This window comes from Wyeomyia smithii, chromosome 3 (genome assembly GCF_029784165.1).
Source record: "Wyeomyia smithii strain HCP4-BCI-WySm-NY-G18 chromosome 3, ASM2978416v1, whole genome shotgun sequence".
Lineage (NCBI taxonomy): Eukaryota > Metazoa > Arthropoda > Insecta > Diptera > Culicidae > Wyeomyia > Wyeomyia smithii.
The window spans coordinates 126,839,228-126,859,117 of record NC_073696.1 but is presented as its reverse complement, the minus strand read 5'-3'; the positions used below and the strand labels follow the sequence as shown (position 1 = coordinate 126,859,117).

Genomic DNA, 19,890 nt, shown 5'->3' with positions numbered 1-19,890 from the left:
GTCAGGCACCAGATTCCATTCGCCCATCGGATCATAGGCAAATTACTGTTGAACTAGAGATGTATGATTATCGTTTCAACTTTTAAGTTCATCTAGCCCAACAAGGACTTAGCTATGGTCCCATATTCGCTATCAGGAGCTTAGCGATGATCCCGTACCAGCTGCACAGCGATTTGGCGCGTTTTACTAATGACAGCTTGACGTAAATTTTTCGACATATCAATTCTTTTTCTGGATTCCAGCAAACATTCATTTACTGTTTTCTGTTCAGCAAATAGTTTTGCTGTATTTTCGCGAATCACTGAATCGATTACTGGTTTTCAGTAAATGTATTATTGTTTCAGTTGAAAACCGAAATAATGACTCGCGACTTTCGATTTTTTAACCCTATACACAATGCGCATAATGTCGCATCTAGTGCGCTGTATAGCGCATCTGACGCGCAATACAGCGTACTAGATGCGACACTATGCGCATTGTGCATAAGGTAAAAAAATCGAAAGTCGCGAGTCGATATTTCGATTTTCAACTGGAACAATAATATCAAAAATTCAAAAAATTATCTCAGCTAATGTATCGATACTTCTGGTATCGATACTTTTTGACCGATATTTTGGGCATCTCGATACCATTGGTTCTTCGGGTATCGATACTGAAGTATCGATACTCTCCGTCGTATCGCCCAATGCTAGTATAAACCATTCGAACATTTCGGCCCATCATTTACATTCTAAAACCGTACCAGTGACAAACGGGCGCTAGTTGCTAGCCGTTGAAAGGAGGAAAGGCAAAACAGTATCGGTCATCTCGTGCCAGGTTTCACCCGTAACGCTGGTGGCTGTTAGTACCACCTTCTAGTGCTTCAAAGTGTTGTAATTGAATTGCAGTGAATCGTTCTGGTCTCAAATACCGAATTCGTATTTGCTGTTTACTGAGAAAGGGAGAATCTACCGAATTCGCTAATTCAAATGTTTGTCTTAACATTACAAGCTACGAACAAATGCTTTTCTAATTCGAATACATGCGATGTGGAGATGCCAATATAAATAAGGTTTCATTCATGTATTTTATTTATATTAATTACTGTTCAAAATTCATTATTGTTCGCCCTTCCAGAGTAGGGTCCCCCCTTAAGGAATGCAAAAGTTTTGATTTGTTCAATATTTTTCCAATTTCATCGAAATTCCGTTATAATTGATAGGAAATTTTGGTTTTCAACGTTTTACTTCATTGAGAACGTAGGGGCGACAAAGTGGTTTAAAATTTTAACACAATAAATATAACTCTCTCAGCTGGTCTCGAGGTACGATGCTGGCCTAACAAGCCAGTCGTCGTATGTTCGAGTCCCGGCTCGGGAGAGACTGTTAGTGTAGTGTAAAACAGAAGGTCGAATTCCAATACGGAATGTAGCACCAAGGCTTTGCTTTAAATATAACAAAAACGCATTTGTTTAGTTTCTGCATTCGATTTTTGATGTGACATTGCGATCCTCAACCTGAGATTTGTTTACGTAATGACATGGCGGCCTTTTCTTGGCGCAGATAACAGAACAAAAATTGGTCGTTTCAAGTTGTTCAACAGCACCATTATAAGATGTAGTAGAACTACTGAAAACCACGTACATTTTTACAGCAATTTGTAATATTTTTTTCGTTTCCGAACGCAATCTTCAACACCGAAGCAATTCGTTCAAAAGTGATAATTTTCTGCTGGGTAGGCCATAAAGTTTTCGTGAATCACGACAAACAGCAGTAAAAATATCCCTCTTTACCCATTCGTTTCTACAATCAGCACACAGATAAGTCTCATAGTCTCATGCCAGGGCTTCACGTCTATGAAGCATGTCTTCACGTACGAGACGCATTTAAATCTTCGATGTAGGTGATACTACCAGGCACAGGGTATGGCTGTTCTCCACTCGTGCAGGGCACCCGTTTCGGAACATTATGTCGCTCATGTCAACGCTCACGTGTTCGCCACATTCGCACGAAATGTTGGGCGGCACTGATAGAGGCAGGACTGGGCGTGGATGTGTTCTCACTTTCTTGGTGTATTTCCGCAATCCGCTGGCAAAATCACCAGATTCAGCAGTAACAGCAGCGAGCGAGTAAATCGTGACGAGGTGTAGCCTTGTCGAATTGGATCAACCCTACCTGATTTCAAAAGCAGGCGGAGTGCCTGAGGCTCAATCAGTACGAACAGATCTTCCACGGAGGTGGTTGCAATAAAAATTAGCTTCTTGCAGCTTCTTGACTTGTACAAACTGCAGCACATGTTGATCACAGACTGATCTACATCAACGAACATGCTGGCATGTGGAAGTTGGTTAGCTCGCATATCTATAGACCCAGAGAGATTCACGTACTCATACTGGCTTGACCTTTCGAAGAGTGCGCGACCGAACATTTCTTAGACTTCATGACTTGTAACATGAGAGTGCAAAATCCTGGTTGTCATCACATTACCAATTTGCCTTGCACATTTATCAAAGACGGGTGAGAATTTGCCGTTTCGCACCATTAGCCTCACAAACAAATTAAGGTAATAAATGCGAATGCGTTCAACTTGCCGACAGTTATTAAGTCCTATGGGTCTAATCGCACAGGAGGCATCATAAAATGTTCAAAAGACCCTGGAGCGCTGGTTCGGCTGCGTACCAATGTTTGATTACAGGCGTATCAGAACCATATCAGTTTGATGGAGTTTTCTCAACCTACACGAACAGTTTCTAAATACGCCACTGGCTCTAGAGGATTCTTGCCTTACCGTATCACAAATTGCTTAAGATAAATCACTTACGAGAGCTGTTCCCACCGCCACGCTCCGTCGCCTGAATCTGGTGTTGCGTGCGTACCATTTGAGAAATGCAAATCGCAGCTATAGCACTACCCTCGAAAACGCGCGATATGTGAATAGGATGCCTGTAGCCGAGCGAGCAACACTACAACTACAACAGGTTCACACAGCAGGACAACGTTTCCGACAACGGCTTACGGTGAGTGCAATGTCAGCCTAGCTGTGTGATAAATTTATCATTCCCCCGAGCAAAAATTGACAATCCGACTTGCTTCTTAGGTCGCTGTTCATCTTGTACTATCTCGTATTACCCAGGTAACATCACGGACCACAGGGACCTCTTGGTGCATCTCTTCTGCCACAGAGTTACAAATTGCATCCATCGGCTGCCGACGCGATTAGATCATTTGTTGGGAGATTGGTCGCCTCTTTCGAAGGGGAAAATTACTTTCGTATTCTCGATCGTCAGGGGGTGCAAAAGCGCACTTTTGTCGGCAACAAAACATGCACCACTAATCTTATGGAGGCTCGTTACAGTAGGTTTATGGGATAATTTTTGACGTTTCACCAGCAACTTGTGCCTTTCGCTCTGTATAACGGTTGATCGTCAGGTAATTTCGTACCGATAAAGTGATTAATTTTTTACTGCGCATACGTGTAACCGTGGCGATAAGAAGATGCCACCCGGCGCAATGCCTGGCTGCTGCGATGTAGGCAGCATAAACGGATGCAAAATGCATTTTTTCTAAATTGATGATCCTTTGCGTCTACTGCTAAACTTTGATTAATTGCGATGTAAAATCTGAGTAACCGATTTGAACTGATTAAGCATGAAAGTAGTATTTCATTATTTATTTTATTAAATTTAATTTTAATAGTACTGCACCTTTTTACGGAGCACATATTATTGCACAATAGGAAATGTAACTTGCAATGTAAGCAATAATTCACCTTCACCACATTATTACTTTTAATTTTTTTTAAGAACAAATAGTGTGGCCTATCTAATATAACTATGATTAGCGTAAGTGAAATGAAATCATTATGTATTTTTCCTAATTCTTATTATTCTTCAATATTAATTAGGATCATTATGGAAGATGTTTTCTCCATCTTGCAATAAACGTAAGCACGCACACACGATAGCAATTAGACTAACCAATTTTCATAGTATGTAATACTCATTGTACCTCGTCAGCAAGTTTCCACAGTGATTATATAAATAATAATTCTACAAGAAAAAAAAAACATTTTCATAGTTCCGAACAAAAATGGTAAATAACAATTGGCACCAATAATAAAAATTTAACATTGATAGCACATATAACACAATTCAGCGATTACATCACACTAACCTTGAAAGCTTATACCGTTTGAAAATCCAAATCTATCTAAAAAAACGACGCCCTATCATGAAAAACGAACCCCAAGTGACGCGGGGGTGAAAATATTCACTACCAAGCGCTCTCAGATCTCGCGGGAGGCCTTCTTACTGATTGACCAGATTACCTCGGCTATAAATCCACACTACGCTGGCGTGATGGAGATATATAATAATAAATTCATAGAACGAGCTTCTCTAGACGCGTAGTCATCGTCGTCATTGGCGCTACTGACGCTACTGGCGTGGCGAAGTCTTGAATGAAACTGGCTTGAATTTTATAGGTTATGTTTACCTTGCTTCTTCGTTTCAGCGGAGGTAAAAGTGCGTCCAAGATTTATTAGCTCGCTAGGAATGTTAATACCGTTGCAACACGTTCCGATTGATAATCATTGGTTTTGACCGTCAATGTGCAGCCAGCTAACCGTTGGTGAAAGGCAAATCATAGCCTGTTATTATGCGCCAATTTCAGCCATCCTTGGGAGGAAACATTATTCTCCACCAAGACTAGTCGGGAGGAGGTAAACTCGCTTATATAACGGTCGATCCCAATTACAATACCCTACATGTCACTATCCGATCACCGAGTCTGAACTCGTTCCTATCAAGCACGACGATCCGCACAATGACACGGTGCGCTACTGGCTTTCTGAAGAAAGCCTCCGAGAAAACAACTGTGCATGCAAAAAAAGCGCAGATCACGGAAGTTCTGAAGCACGTTTCAAGGTTTCGGTACAACGTTCGTTTGCCACCATCTGCTTTACTGCACCTAGTGTAATGTAATCATAAAGTTGTTTTCGTTTCTTCGATATCATTCGCCTGATGGAACCAGATGTGCGGTAATACTCGGGCTTGCGCATGCTCGGAAAAACTGCGCAATCATTATCAACAACTCGCATGCTCTCCGTCTCGGTCGCGTCCTCGGTAGTAGGTAACATTGCATTTCTATGTTTTGGCCGCAATTCAGTATCCGCAGAAATGCTCTCACCATTTCTGGACTCATGCCGATGAAAATAATGACGACAATGACGCTCAATACTACTGTCTTATTATGCATTCTCCATGGAGGCTTGGGCCCTGTAACCAAAGAAGACTAATCCATAGAACGCCTACTATAGAAACTAAGGACACGAAACATTCTCAACCATCCGCAAACGATGCGGAAGCAAATTTTTTTTCTCTGCTGTTTTGCTTGGGTTCAGTGCTTTACTCGAACACTGGAAGTATAGAGAAGCTCCGTTAAAACTCCGAAACAACTTCTAGTTGATCAACACCTGAAATGCAGTACATCTGGCATATTGGACTTGTTTAATAACCTTTTTGCTTTCCAACAGTCGTACTTTGGACACAATAAACTTCTAATATTTTTCTCTCTCTTTCGTTCACGTTAAAGTTCTTGTACAGATATATCACCTCAAATGTGTTTATGTACATGTGAGTTAGCACTAAGGAAAGTATTCGTGTGTAGAATACCAGAGCCCACCAGCAGGTGAATTGAAACTGGTTTTGTATCAATAACGTAAATTAATGCTATTTATCCCTCGAGTTGTAATCAATCGGATTGATTTAAAGCTGGACGAGTTCACTTAAGATACCTACAAATTATTCAGCATTATCTGCATTACCCTAACAGAAACAAAAGACCACAGACTTTTGATCGATCTATCAGTATTTTTGATAACTCCGTTTCATTTGATGAACCTTTTTCAATCTGTATTGTACCTTGGGTTGAAAACATACAGAATCTTGTCATGTGAGTAAACAATTGTTCGATAAGAATGGAGCTCTCTCTCTCTCCCTCTCTTTAGAAATAGGTGCGAATGACTATATGACACATTCTTTGCGAAGCTACAGCAACAAACCAATTTTTGAAATGCATATTTCAGCAAAGTAAATATTTTTCCTAGATTATATAGTGTTTGAACCTTCCAAAAACGTAAATGTCAAATTCATAGTGTTTAAGAAACTGTAGAAAACTAATTGCAAAGTTCAAGTAAAATTAACAAAAAACAAGCGTTTTTGGTTACATATTTTTTAAATGGTTACAAATGATCAGGAGTATGTATTTATAATACATTTTTTATGTTATATGACTGTGAAATGAGTGCTTTATTCGATACCTAAAGGGTTTTGAAGTGAAATTTCAAATATGTTGATCTTAGGCCAATATGAAAACAAGGGTAATTTAGCGTTGTAACAGTACGGTTTTTTTACTTCATGGAAACTCCTTACATTTAATCAAAGTAATATTTTTTTTTTCTTTTTATACTCAAAAATACCTTTAAATTGATACTAAAAAATCGAAGTTGAATACAATTTGAGTTACAACCGGGTTTAGTTTGCGTTGTAACGAAACGAATTTTTTTTTCTCCCCTTATATAATATTCGTCTATGTTTAAAAACATACTTGATGCGTTTAAATTAGTTCACGTTACATCTGTCATATAACAGAGAATAAATTTTGTAAAATGGATTAATGTTTTAAATTATTGAACTGTGGGTCAACCAGGAGTAACGTTACATTCTAAAAAATCTAATATTATTCTATTTTATTATATTACAATGCATTGCGTGAGGGGGGATTGAAAACTGTCAACTTCCGCGTTACGTAACACGCGAATGTTCCCTAAGAGAAACACTATTGACGCAAGGTAACCGTATTAATGAAATGAATACTTCGTCCGCATCGCTCAAGCCTATCTTCCGAATGTGATGGTTATCGCAAATACGGTACGTGACATCACCTCATTTAACGATGAGAAAAACATTTTTGAACGACCAACACCATATCGTGGAATAAGCCAGCTATTTATTTTTGGAGCAAGTCTAGATGAAAAATCTTCAGCGGCAAAAAAGCACTCGAATTTTCTTGAATAAGTAGTATGAGTTTTAAAAAATCAAGGAAATGTTACGGGAGCGAAAAAAGCTAAAAAGCGGCATTTTTGTGTTATTATTGTAATTTTTGAAAGGTTTCTTGTATTTATTGGAATTAAGGACACATTTGTAAACTTGTTTTTAATATAAATGCTGAATAAACTGCTAACGTACATTGTGAAAAAACTACAATAAAAATAAATTTGATATGTTTTACACATAATGTCATATAAGACACTTTTGAGAATATTTATGATACATATTTCACTTATGAAAAGAATTGATTTGATCATAACTCACATTCCTTCACTGAAAATCTCCAAGTTTAAGTTTGGTTCTGCATTCCCAAACATTAAACGACAAAGTAAATTTGTTACGTAGATTTTTTGACTTTTGCAAGAAAAGTTCCGACACCTCAGTTTCTCGCGCGTTGTAACGTCACGCTACATTTTCACTCCCCAAAGTAATATAAACAAAGTAAACAAATATCTTATACATCATTCTCATAGGAAATTTGTCTACGAAAAAATTTTGTCTACTTTCCGAATCTGTAATAATATCAAAGGGTTTCATGAAAAAAATTCAAGTTAGAATTAAAATGATGCCAACAGAATAGTCAAAACGTCGTAACGTCATGTGTCATATGCACTATTAGATACAAGAGATTTGAACGATTGCATAGCAGATGAACCTCTTATAAATGATAAATTCCAAATGTACGTACAACATGACGTCGAAGTCGGGTTTCTTTTTAATGAGTTTGTTACCATGTCTTGCTTGTGACGAATTGTGAATGACCAGCATAAAAAAGGTTACCGGTTATTCTAGGAATGCTCAGTATATTGGATACAACTATTTAATAAAATTATGCATTATGATCGTCAACATTGGAGATTTTATCAACCGTTGACTCTGCTATTCGATTTAAATTATGCCAATCATTTACAATAGTTAGCTGAATCTTTTACCGGAAAACGACTTCCACGCAACCTCACACAGAGATCTGAATGTGGGTGGTGACAAATCAAATCTAAAATATATAAATATAATTGGTTGAATCTGTTATATTAATGATTGAAAAATTCTCGAAAGACAGGCACGTTGTGAGTTCCGGCTTGCGATCAAAACTGACAGCCGGGAAAGAATAAAAGGAAAAAAATAGCAAGCAAAAAACACCGTCTGTCTGCAACCAATTTTCTTCTGTTGTATTTTTAGCGTCTTGAAGATACGGACAGCGTGTGGTAACTGCAAGATAATAAATGCTTCAACTGATACATTGCTTTGTAGCACAAATTAAAGTTTACCGAAATCAGTGCGTCTTGAACTGTCCTACAGATCAGACGTTTTTTCGGTTGCTTGTGGACTGGTCTTTGACTGCCTATAGCTTCAAAGTTTGTGTTTTGTCAGTGTGTCTTTTAAAGACTACCTGAAAGTTTTTTCCCATCAGTCTTTCTCAAGACTACCTACTTTTGAATTTAACATTTGTTTTGACTTTTTCCGTATCACCTGTAATGGCTGGACGGAAAAAGAAACCTCGCATCGCTGCGGGGAGGAAAAGAGAGGCATCTATTTCTGACACTTCGAGTGTCTGTAGTGACAATCCTTTTGACATTTTGCTTGAGCATGAAGCTGGTGAAATGGAAGTTACCAATAATGAAACTATACAAAATATAAAATCTTTAAAAAAGGAGAAAGTTCCACCTATTGTGGTAACTATTTCTTCTGAATTTAATATATTCAGAAAGGAACTTTCAACGTTTGTTTCTGACGTTAAAGTTACCTATCAAATTGGCCGTAGAGGTGAATGTCGCTTATTAGCCGACTCAGTAAAAGGTCGTGATCGTCTTGTTCAGTATTTAACTGACAAGATGTACAAATTTTTTACATATAACACCAAGAACGCAAAGTCGTTCAAGGTTGTCTTGAAAGGTCTCACCAACGATCAAACCGTTGATGAGATCAAACTTACTTTAACAGAATTACTTGGCATAGCCCCTACCCAAGTAATTCTAATGAAACAAAAATCACGAGGCGAAAACAGTCAGAGAACTGGAATTTCCCTTGTTAATTATTTAATTCATTTTAACCGCAATGAGGTTGACAACTTAAAATTTTTTGAAAAAGCACATGCTTTGTATAATGTGCGTGTAAAGTGGGAAATTTATAGTAAGTATGGCGAGGTGAAAAGCATATCACCCAATGCCGTACTTGCCAACGTTATGGTTCTTCGTTATGGTTATGCCATGGTTCCAAATTCTGTAACATGGACCAAAAATGTCTTAATTATGGAGACTCTTCTCACAAAAAGGACACATGTCCTGTGAAAGAGAGTAAAAATTTTCGCTGTGCGAATTGTAACGGCAACCATATGTCAAATTTTTATCAATGCCCATTCCGTTTAGCAATTGTTAAGGCAAGGCAAGGTAAACAAAATTCAATTTCTCAATTAAAACCAACTTCAAAACAAAATTCTCCAAGCGTACCAGTGACGCATAGTTTACCTACTCCTTTGCATACCCGTTTAACTTATGCACAGGTTACAGGTAGTTCGAACATTATACCGCCTAGTGTTGGTAGCTCGAAAATGACCGTTAATATGGGTAAGCATAACACGCTAGAAAATAATTGTACACCTATTACTCCAGCTAATATTGCTGCCGAAAATATTTTTTCTAATGTCAACTGCCTGGGGCCTATTACGGCAGGTAAACTTTCTTTTTTGCATCAGGCAATGTTCGATCTTATGAACGCCATGTTGCAGGCAAAATCAATGTTTGAAGCCATTCAAATAGGCACAAATTTTACTATTAAAATTGTTTCTAATTTAAAATTTAGCAATGATTTTAAATAAAACAATTAAAATATTAAATTGGAATGCTCGCTCATTGAAGGCCAATGAGAATGAGCTTTTTAATTTTTTAACAGTAAATAATGTGCATATTGCAATTATTACTGAAACATTTTTGAAACCTAACATAAAATTAAAATATGATCCCAATTACGTGGTTCATAGATATGATAGGATTCAGGGTTCCGGCGGTGGAGTTGCAATTGTTATTCATCGCCGAATCAAACATCGGACTCTTCCCCATCTTGAGACGAAAGTTATTGAAACTTTGGAAATTGAAGTTCAAACTGAACTTGGGATTTTATTTATTGCCGCGGCATATTTACCATTTCAATGCACACGCGACCACAAAAATTATTTTAAAGGTGATTTACAAAAACTCACCAGAAATCGTTCGAAATTTTTCATAATCGGCGATTTTAACGCTCAACATCGTTCATGGAATAATTCTCAAAGTAATTCCAATGGCAAAATTTTATTCAATGATTGTTCTTCAGGATACTATTCTATTTTGTCTCCGAATAGTCCTACATGCTTTTCTTCTGTAAGAAACCCTTCAACAATTGATTTGGTGCTAACAGATCAAAGTCATGTATGTAGTGATTTGATCACACATGCTGACTTTGATTCTGACCATCTTCCAATAACTTTTTCTTTATCACATGAATCAGTTTTAAACCCTATGAGCTCTGTTTTTAATTATAACAAGGCTATTTGGGAAAGATACAAAACTCATATTGAGAGAAATTTCAATAATGAGCTTGATTTGCAAAACGAAGTGAATATTGATTCCGCTTTGGAAGCATTAAAATGTGCAATTGTTGATGCCAGGAATTATTCTGTTCCAAAGGCTCAAGTGAAATTTGATTCATCAATAATTGACGAAAATCTTCAACTTCTAATTCGTTTGAAAAATGTCCGCAGACGTCAATATCAACGTTCTCGTGACCCTGTTTTTAAAACTATTTATAAAGATTTACAGAAAGAGATTAAACATAGATTTACTCTTCTGAGAAATCAAAATTTTGAGACTAAAGTTGAAAAATTGAAACCATATTCAAAACCATTTTGGAAGCTGTCGAAGATTCTTAAGAAACCTTCAAAGCCTATTCCAGTTTTAAAAGATGGTGAACGTTTTCTTGTATCCAATGAACAAAAGGCTCAAAGACTTGCTCAGCAGTTTGAGAGTGTTCATAACTCAAATTTGAATTTTGTGAGTCCAATTGAAAATGAAGTCACACGTCAATTTGATTTAATTTCTTCCCAGAATTTTTCACCTGCAGAAATAATTGAAACTAACTTGAATGAGATTAAATCAATTATTAAAAATTTCAAAAATATGAAAGCACCTGGTGACGATGGAATCTTTAATATACTAATCAAACATCTCCCTGAGAGCACAATGGAATTTTTAGTGAAAATTTTCAATTGTTGCTTCAAAATCGCATATTTTCCCAAATTATGGAAAAATGCAAAAATTACTCCCATTTTAAAACCGGATAAGAACCCAGCTGAAGTTTCAAGTTATCGACCAATCAGTTTGCTTTCTTCAATAAGTAAACTGTTTGAGAGAATTATTCTTAACAGAATGATATCACACATCAACGAAAATTCAATTTTTGCAAATGAACAGTTTGGATTTCGCCATGGGCATTCCACAACTCATCAATTGCTCAGAGTTATTGTTGATTGCGACAAATTTTCTCGCGAAAAATTCTTGTTGAAGTGCGCGGGTACGTCCAATCGCGGTAATATCTTCTACAAAAAGTGCGGAAATTGAATTTGCGCACTTTTTGTAGAAGACACCAACATGATTGGTTATTCCCGCGCACTTCTACGGCGTTTTTCATGCACCTTGCGAGATAAATTCTCCCGCAATCAACAATACTAATATGATACGAGCTAACAAATCTGAAGGTTATTCCACTGGAGCTGCTCTTTTAGACATAGAAAAAGCATTCGACAGTGTTTGGCATAAAGGTTTGATTGCGAAATTGCAAACTTTTAATTTTCCAATTTTCCTAATCAAAATTTTAAAAAATTATCTTACTGATCGAACTCTGCAGGTTGTCTATCAGAATTCAAAATCTGATAGATTTCCTGTCAGAGCAGGTGTACCTCAAGGTTCAGTCTTGGGTCCAGTCCTGTACAACATATTCACTTCAGATCTTCCTGATTTGCCTCCAGGATGCACAAAGTCATTGTTCTGCGATGACACAAGCATTTCCGTAAAAGGAAAAAGTCTTCGTGACATATGCAGTCGATTGCAGAAAAGTTTAGATATTTTTTCTTCCTACTTGCAAAAGTGGAAAATCTCTCCCAATGCTTCTAAAACTCAAATGATAATTTTTCCTCATAAGCCTAGGGCTTCTTTCCTCAAGCCAAACAATAATCACGTTGTTAAGATGAATGGGGTTATTTTACGTTGGTCTGACAAGGTTAAGTACTTGGGACTAATTTATGATAAAAAACTTATTTTCAAAGAGCACATTGAGAGTATACAAGCCAAGTGCATCAAATATACGAGATGTTTATATCCTCTCATTAACAGGAATTCTAAACTTTGTTTAAAGAACAAACTTTTGATTTACAAACAAATTTTTAGACCAGCAATGCTTTATGCTGTACCGATCTGGTCAAGTTGCTGTTCAACAAGGAAGAAAACGCTTCAAAGAATTCAGAATAAAATTCTGAAAATGATTTTGAAGCGTCCTCCTTGGTTTGGTACACTCGAATTACATAGACTTACTGGTGTTGAACCATTAGAAGCTATGTCAAATAAAATTATTAACAATTTTCGACAAAAATCGTTGCAATCCTCAATTGCTACGATAAGCTCTCTTTATAGCCAATAAGTTAGCAATTAAGTTAGTTGTAAGTTTACTTCCCCTTTTCTGACAAGTAGGTTTAAATCCCTACGAATGATAAGTCCTAATTGCGAAAGCAAACAAATCCTAACAATTAAAATTACAAATTTCTAACAGTGTTGAGAAGTCACCATTCGTGATTGGACACACATACTCATTATTTACTAATATTTATCATAAATACTTGGGCTACTAACAAATCCCCCCTTAAAAAAAATAAAAAAAAAATAAAAAAATAAAAGTTTACCGAAATGAGAAACAGATCCTGTCGGCCTTTTGTTTTGTCATTACAGCAATTTCTGAAGAAATAAATAAACCAGTGACTGTCCTGAATTTTTGATGATCGAAATCACATAAATATTATACAGAATAAAAGCTATTTCCAACTAGGCGACAGCCAAAAAATTTCTTACTCTATCAAGTTCTACGCTCGGTGGAGTTTTCTTTTCCAAAAAGCTGCAAAACGGACTCTACAATTTTCTTCCTAACGGTTTTTTCTCCTAGCTCGTAATATGTGGTAAGGCGTTAATTATGTAACAAAAAAATCCAACTTTTTGGCACACGCCGATTTTTGCTCAGTTTTCAAAAGTGAATCGATTGATACGATTGCTTCTGCTCTGCGTTGCTTTATTAAAATGCTTGTTTTCAGAGTAAAATTGTGGCCTCCCCTGAGAGGAAGGCGAGATCTGTTCTTGTTACGTAACGCTGTTTTACCTCTCCCATGCCCTATGTAACAATTCGTAACGCCAGAGGGCACCCCCCCCCTTCCTCTCTAGAAGTGTTCATCAGTTATAGAATGCACATAAGAGGGATTTGTTGAACTTCAAAGCAGTATTTGCTATCGCTAAAGTAAAGACACCATTTGTTTTTTTCGCCTTCTGTTTTTCTTTTCTACGTTTACATTTCTTAACCTGTTCAATCTTTTTGTTTATTTGCTCTCTCATGTTGTTTTTTAAAAGTAAATTTTACTCCCTATGGTTTGTGAAAATGGATGCCCAAGTCGTAGAAACTAGAAAAAGTATATACAGTCAAGTTTTTTCTACGCGGATTTTTTAAAGAGGTTTTTTTCACGCGGATTTTTTAATTAACGCGGTTTTTTTTCGGGGATTTTCGAATTAACGCGGTTTTTTTACGCAGATTTTTTAATTAACGTGTTTTTTTCACGCGATATCGCGCTAATTCAAAAAAAAATCGCAAATTCCCGAGTTTACGTGGGTTTGGAACCAGAAACGTTTAAGTGTTTATCTAGTAAAAGACTTAGTCCAAAAAATACCCTCCGCCCACCGAAAGATCCGGATGGACCGTCAAAGAGGACAATTTCAAATACTGGTTCTAGAGCGTTTCTAAAGCCCTTCTTGCTGGACTACTTTACGCGGATTTTTAAAATAACGTGTTTTTTACGCGGATTTTTGAATTAGCGCGGTTTTTTTACGTGAATTTTCGAATTAACGCGGTTTTTTTACGAGGTACGTATACCGCGCGTAAAAAAAACCTGACTGTACGTACGAAATGCAATAAAAATATTCCAAGTCTGACATCTTGTCTAACATGGCACGAAAATTAAAAAAAAACATCTGGTATCGAAAGATTTGATAAAAAAAAAACACATTCACTCAATGACAATAACCCGATTTGCCAACAATCACGTGACTCAACGGGGTCCGCTTCATCACTCTTTCTGGCGCTAAGCTTTACAACAGATAGAAAAGCATTGGTAAACAAAACATATTCCGAATTACACCATTGTGATAGGAAAAAGAACAAGAAACAATAGAAAATTAAATCAAACTCTGCATTTGATAACCATCCAGTGTTGCGCTAGAGTTGCCGCCGCTTTTCTGCTCTTTTAAATTGGTGCAATCCGATCCCTGCTTCACAGCCGCACTCCGCAGGCTGCCGTATATACGCTAGTATTACACAAAACGCTAGCATGCTAATCGTGGGCGGATTATGCGAGAGCCCGACACGAATGCCAAAGTCCTATATACCTAGCCTTCCACTCGCATACTCACGGCCCGTCACGGGTTCACGCTGGAACCCATATACAAGCAGGCGTCGTCACCTCATCACCATCATGAAACTGGGACAAATGGGTTTTGTATGTAAATTTCCTACTTGTTCTAAATAATTACAAAAGTGGTGATAGGAGAAACGAGAAACGAAAGCGACTGGTGTCTGGAGTCAGGGTCAATTTCTTGCTCTAGTTTTCGCTTGTGCTTCACTCTCTGGTGATGTGACCTAGAAAGTGGGTCACAACGCAGCAACGGAGTATTCGGGGGATCTGAATTCCGTCGATTGGAAAATAAGAAGATGAATTTAAAACAAGGCGTCTAGAGGGACTTCTCATAGCCTTTCGTTTATCGGCACGACTCGATTGTCGTTTACTAATAAAATATTTGTCATTCTAGATCTCATTCTAAAACAGGTTAACAATCAGACTAATTGACGATAAAACACCTCTATCTAATCAAACACATTGAACATATATTCTGAGACCGTAATTTGTCTTTAAATTCAGTACTACCTCGCCATTAGTTATTCAGATTTTAAATTCATTCTCCTTACTCCAGAGTTACTTGTCCCATCACAAATTTATTTTTTTCATCTAAGCCTGTTGAATGAAAATCACCAGGTTTATCAAACTATTTATCATTGGTTTTGTCTGGCACTCCGGTGCTCTTGCTGCAGCAGTGGCCTCTCCTACTCACTACCTATGCTCGACCGTGAGTTCGAATAAGCGATTCATCGAACCGTTCAATAAACGAAAGTCAATTTGCGGTTATTGTTAAATATGCCTATTCATTAAATTCAATTATCCGGTAACTCTCTTGCTGTCGATTCAAAAGCACCGCTATTGTAACATTTATATCAAAAGAGGCCTGATTGATTTTTATTCTTATTTATTTCTGCTTTCTTTTGATATCTTCAACCATGATTGTCGAAAATTTTATAATAGTGTTACTGCAGCTCATCACTGCTTTGAATTCCCATAGCAAGGGTTCTCATTAAAAAGATAATTTTAAAACTCATGTTGCGTTTTTCACCATTACAGATATTGACGAATGTCAAGATCCTGCGATTGCCGCCCGATGCGTTCAAAATGCAGAATGTTGCAACTTACCAGCGCATTTTGTATGTAAATGCAAACCAGGATTCGATGGGGATGGAGAGGAACAGTGTACAGGTAAGAGAAGTTATAAATGACCCTGATTAAACCGCAATGATAAACAGAATCACCGCAATAATGTTTGATTAGTTCATGATTTGCTCTCTTCGTAAATGAGAAAAGACAATCATATATATCGCTAAATGAGTAATATGAGTGGCGTATCCGATTACGACTAGAGCTATGCATTTTGGCGAAGTTTATTATAGTATCCTGTTTCATGTGATTATAGCCGTGCGAATGTTGCTTATATGTATATCCGCGTTAAATTTGAATGAAAATCACTGGGTTCCATTTACTATAATATGAATTAAAATTATGATGAAGTATGATGAAGTTATGAAATTTTCGCTTGTGAACGATCAGTTTTCTTAAAAACACAGTCTAAAAGTTTTTAATCTTCAGAGCGCTAATGTGTTTCTCTAACGCCACACGTTCCTTTTAATTTGTTTACTGACTTATGATGGCATCTAAGACCATCGGTAAAGGTATCTAATGATGATAATCTTTTGTTCCATGTGTTACCAAGTGCTGGTTCATAGAAAAGGATTTAAAATTTTAATTCATCATCTACAAAAGACTTCTCTGAGACAAAACAAAAAGAAAATTGATTCGATTTTCTGGATCCCGATTCCTAAGTGTACATGCTCTCGAAAGGCCTGCGCCATGAAATGTCGAATTAAGTACTTACTTTAATTCAGCTAGTCAGTTCTCCAAAGTCTATTGTTCTCGTAAACCATACTGCTTTTCAATGTCGGAGGATCAAGGGAACAGTACTGTTTCTGCCCATCGTATTTTCGCTATCAGACGGTCGATAGGACTCTTCATTGTCATTGACTTTCGCGTGTGGCAGATTCTGTCTTGGACTTGCTTTAATCAGCAGGATACCATCGCTCGTCGGTCGCTAGCTAAGCTTTAGGTTCCATTGTCTGCAAGCGGCCACTTTTTTGCGCTTTTCAGATGAACTGCACAATAAGGGAAGAGTTCACTGGTAACGCTGTTCGTAGTTTCGTTATGATGTGTATTGTATTCAAGGTCATCTCAATAATTGGCTGCTAAGCTGCATTTTTTTTCCTTCCTCGATTTATTGTTGTCCGCCCGGCCGCGCTCTCTCAGACGAGTGAACTTTTTTTTCTGTTCAAATAAAGTTACCGTCGTACCTCTCCAACTACACATCAATTTTTTGTTTTGATTTTGAAAACTCATCGCGCTGAGAAAATTGCTTTGTATAAATTTTTCAAACAGATAAAAATTATGGGTAACAAGAATTCACCAAAATCATACTTCGGATAGATACAACAGCACAGTAAACGAAGCGCAAGCAGTCTTATTATCTTAATTACGTATTTTTATTATCTGTCGACATTTTGTCATATTATTTTTACACGATGAATGCGATTTTTTTATGTGTGGTATCACTACTTGCCCGCGTGCTCCGTCCACTTTGGTTCAAGAGCAACTACACGTAGGGTATTTGTTCCATTATTCATCTCATTAAGCCGATATTCACGAAGAATGCACAAATTAAACACCAAATTTTCACGAAATCATTGAACAAAATAACAAAACACGCTCACGTGCTTTTATAGAATCGCCCAGCTTTGTATATTTAGTAAACATAGCTAGATTTATCCTGAATTTTGTGAAACAAAACATTTTTTACAATGCTACCATATCCATCTCAAAACTTAAATCACTGCTCAATTTTTCATCTCACGACGCCCCCATATTCATCACACTGTTAATCATGAATGAATCACATTACATGAATGAACGTAGCCGCAGACCGTCGTTGTAGGTTACCAAGAAATCCGCTGTGGTTGTTCACCTGCAAAATTGGTAACCTAGGTAACCACTGCAGTGCTGTCGATTTGTGTCAATTATGTCGGAATAATCCTGTATTTTATGTATGATTTTTTCATATTAACAAAAAACTGATTTGGCAACTTTTGATTTTCTTCGAAGCAGTGAAAACAGCAGAACAGTTGAAATTAATGATTTGTAAAAATTCATCCTATGTGTTTCTGCTAATTTAAGCTTGTTTTTGAAAATTTGAGGTGAACATTTCCAAGAATAAAGTATCCTTAGTATAGTGAGTTATTTTGTTTAGTGATTAAAATAAAAAGTGGTCCGCTAGTGATGAAAAAAACTTTGTTTGGCAACTGAAATAAATGAGTTTAAAAGTGCAGATGCCCGACTATAATATCAAATTTAGAGCTTTTAAGTGAATTTTCGAGAGTTATACTTCATGAGAAATCTAAAGTGAACTAAGAAAAATTCATTCCATGGATTAGTAGATTGGTTTAGTTGGAAAATATGCGTTTTTTCCTGTTTTCTTTTTTTTCATGTTGTATAAGATAAATATATGGGCTGACTAGTGTTTTGTATAGCTTCAGCTTCGTACGCACGTAACACATCACACGACTCATGGTAGCCTTGATCAGCCGCGTCAGTTTATCCGGAAAAATATCCTCGTTCTCGTGCATGATCTGCTATTGCTGTTCTCGATCAACTGTAGGCTGCCTTGAAGTCGATAAAAATGCGTGGACACGTTGTACTCACGACAGTTTTGCATAAACCAGCGGATTGAAAATATCTGATCCGTGGTTGCGCGGGTTCCCTTGGAACCCGCCTGGTACTGCCCCTCTGGTTAAATACGTTAGACGTTGGAATAGAACTTGGGAGAGTATTTTATAAGCAGCGTTGATAAGCGTAATGCCATGATACACCACTCCAGCTTGTCGCCCTTTTTATAGATGGGGCAGACGACTCCCTCCATCCACTCTTTCGGCAGTTTTTCCTCTTCACAGATCATGGAAAGTGGTTCTTTACCAAGTTTGTAGAGCTCTCTCGACAGGCCGTCTTTGCCGGTGGAATTGTTGTCTTCAGCCTCCCAATCTACCGCTGAGTCTCGTGAAGGTCGCGGGCTGATACCCGGTCATCAACTGCTGACACTCCCAGGTCCGTTCCAGTTCCGCTTCTGTTTGTCCATCGCCATTCTGATGTTCATCGAAGTGCTGCTTCCACCTGTCTATGCTAACTATCGTTGGTAATGAGATTACCTTCCACCTCCTTGCAAAAGTCTGCTCGCGTCACATAGCCTTTAGTGATTGGTGATCTTTTCGTAGAATTTTCACGTGTCATTAGCAGTGAATAGCTCATTTAGCTTTTCATGGTCACGATCCTCCTGCTGGCGCTTTTTACGTCGCAGGATCGTGGGCATTTCGTTTCTTGCCCGTTTAAACTTGACCAGATTCCGTCTCGTCCTTACGCTTGGTAATTTACTCAGGTCTGGCATTTGTCTGTCACCGCTGCCTCGCATGCCCCATCATACCAGTCGTTTCAGCCACTCTGCGCCTCTGTTCCTAGTGTCGTCATTCCGTGATGGCCGTGTGGATCATGATTCAGCCATCCTCAAATAAAACTACGAAGAACTCCTCTACCGTATATAGTGCCGCTTCAAGCTGTTGCGCGTAGACTTCGGCAGCTTGCGGGTTCCGTACTTGATTTTGAGCCGCGGGAATCGGCTCTGTCGTGACTGATAGACAGTCGACCGTTTTGAGCGCATAAATTGTTGGTGATGTCCGAAAAAAACCGTCACTCGATGAGCACATGGTGAATGTGCTTGTTGTTCGTTGGTCAGGTGATTTCCAAGTGGCTTTTGGATGTCCTTGCGGAGGAAGAATGTGCTTCGGACTACCAATCCTCGAGAAGCTGCAAAGTTTACGCGTTGTTGTTGTTTACGTTGTCGTTGTTGTTCGTCTCGGTGCGCAGACTTTCGTGTCCGATCACCGGTTTATACAGGTCATCCTTTTCAATTTGAGTGTTCATACACCCGATGACAATCTTGATGCGCGGCTGCGAGCATCTGTCTTAGGCGTCCTCCAGCTGTGCGTAGAAGGCTTCCTTTTCAACATCGGGTCTTCTTTCATGCGGGCATTGCACATACACACATCCT

The 19,890-nt window shown here is 37.9% G+C and overlaps 1 protein-coding gene across 6 annotated transcripts in view; it reads left to right on the top strand.

The window, feature by feature from the left end:
- LOC129731453 (uncharacterized) overlaps positions 1-19,890 on the top strand; it is a 365,349-nt gene that overhangs the window by 258,584 nt on the left and 86,875 nt on the right. For all 6 annotated transcript variants that reach the window (XM_055691463.1, XM_055691461.1, XM_055691460.1 and 3 more), the window contains exon 7: positions 15,819-15,950. In XM_055691463.1, coding sequence (XP_055547438.1) covers positions 15,819-15,950 — 132 coding nt within the window. The remainder of the gene's footprint in view (positions 1-15,818; positions 15,951-19,890) is intronic.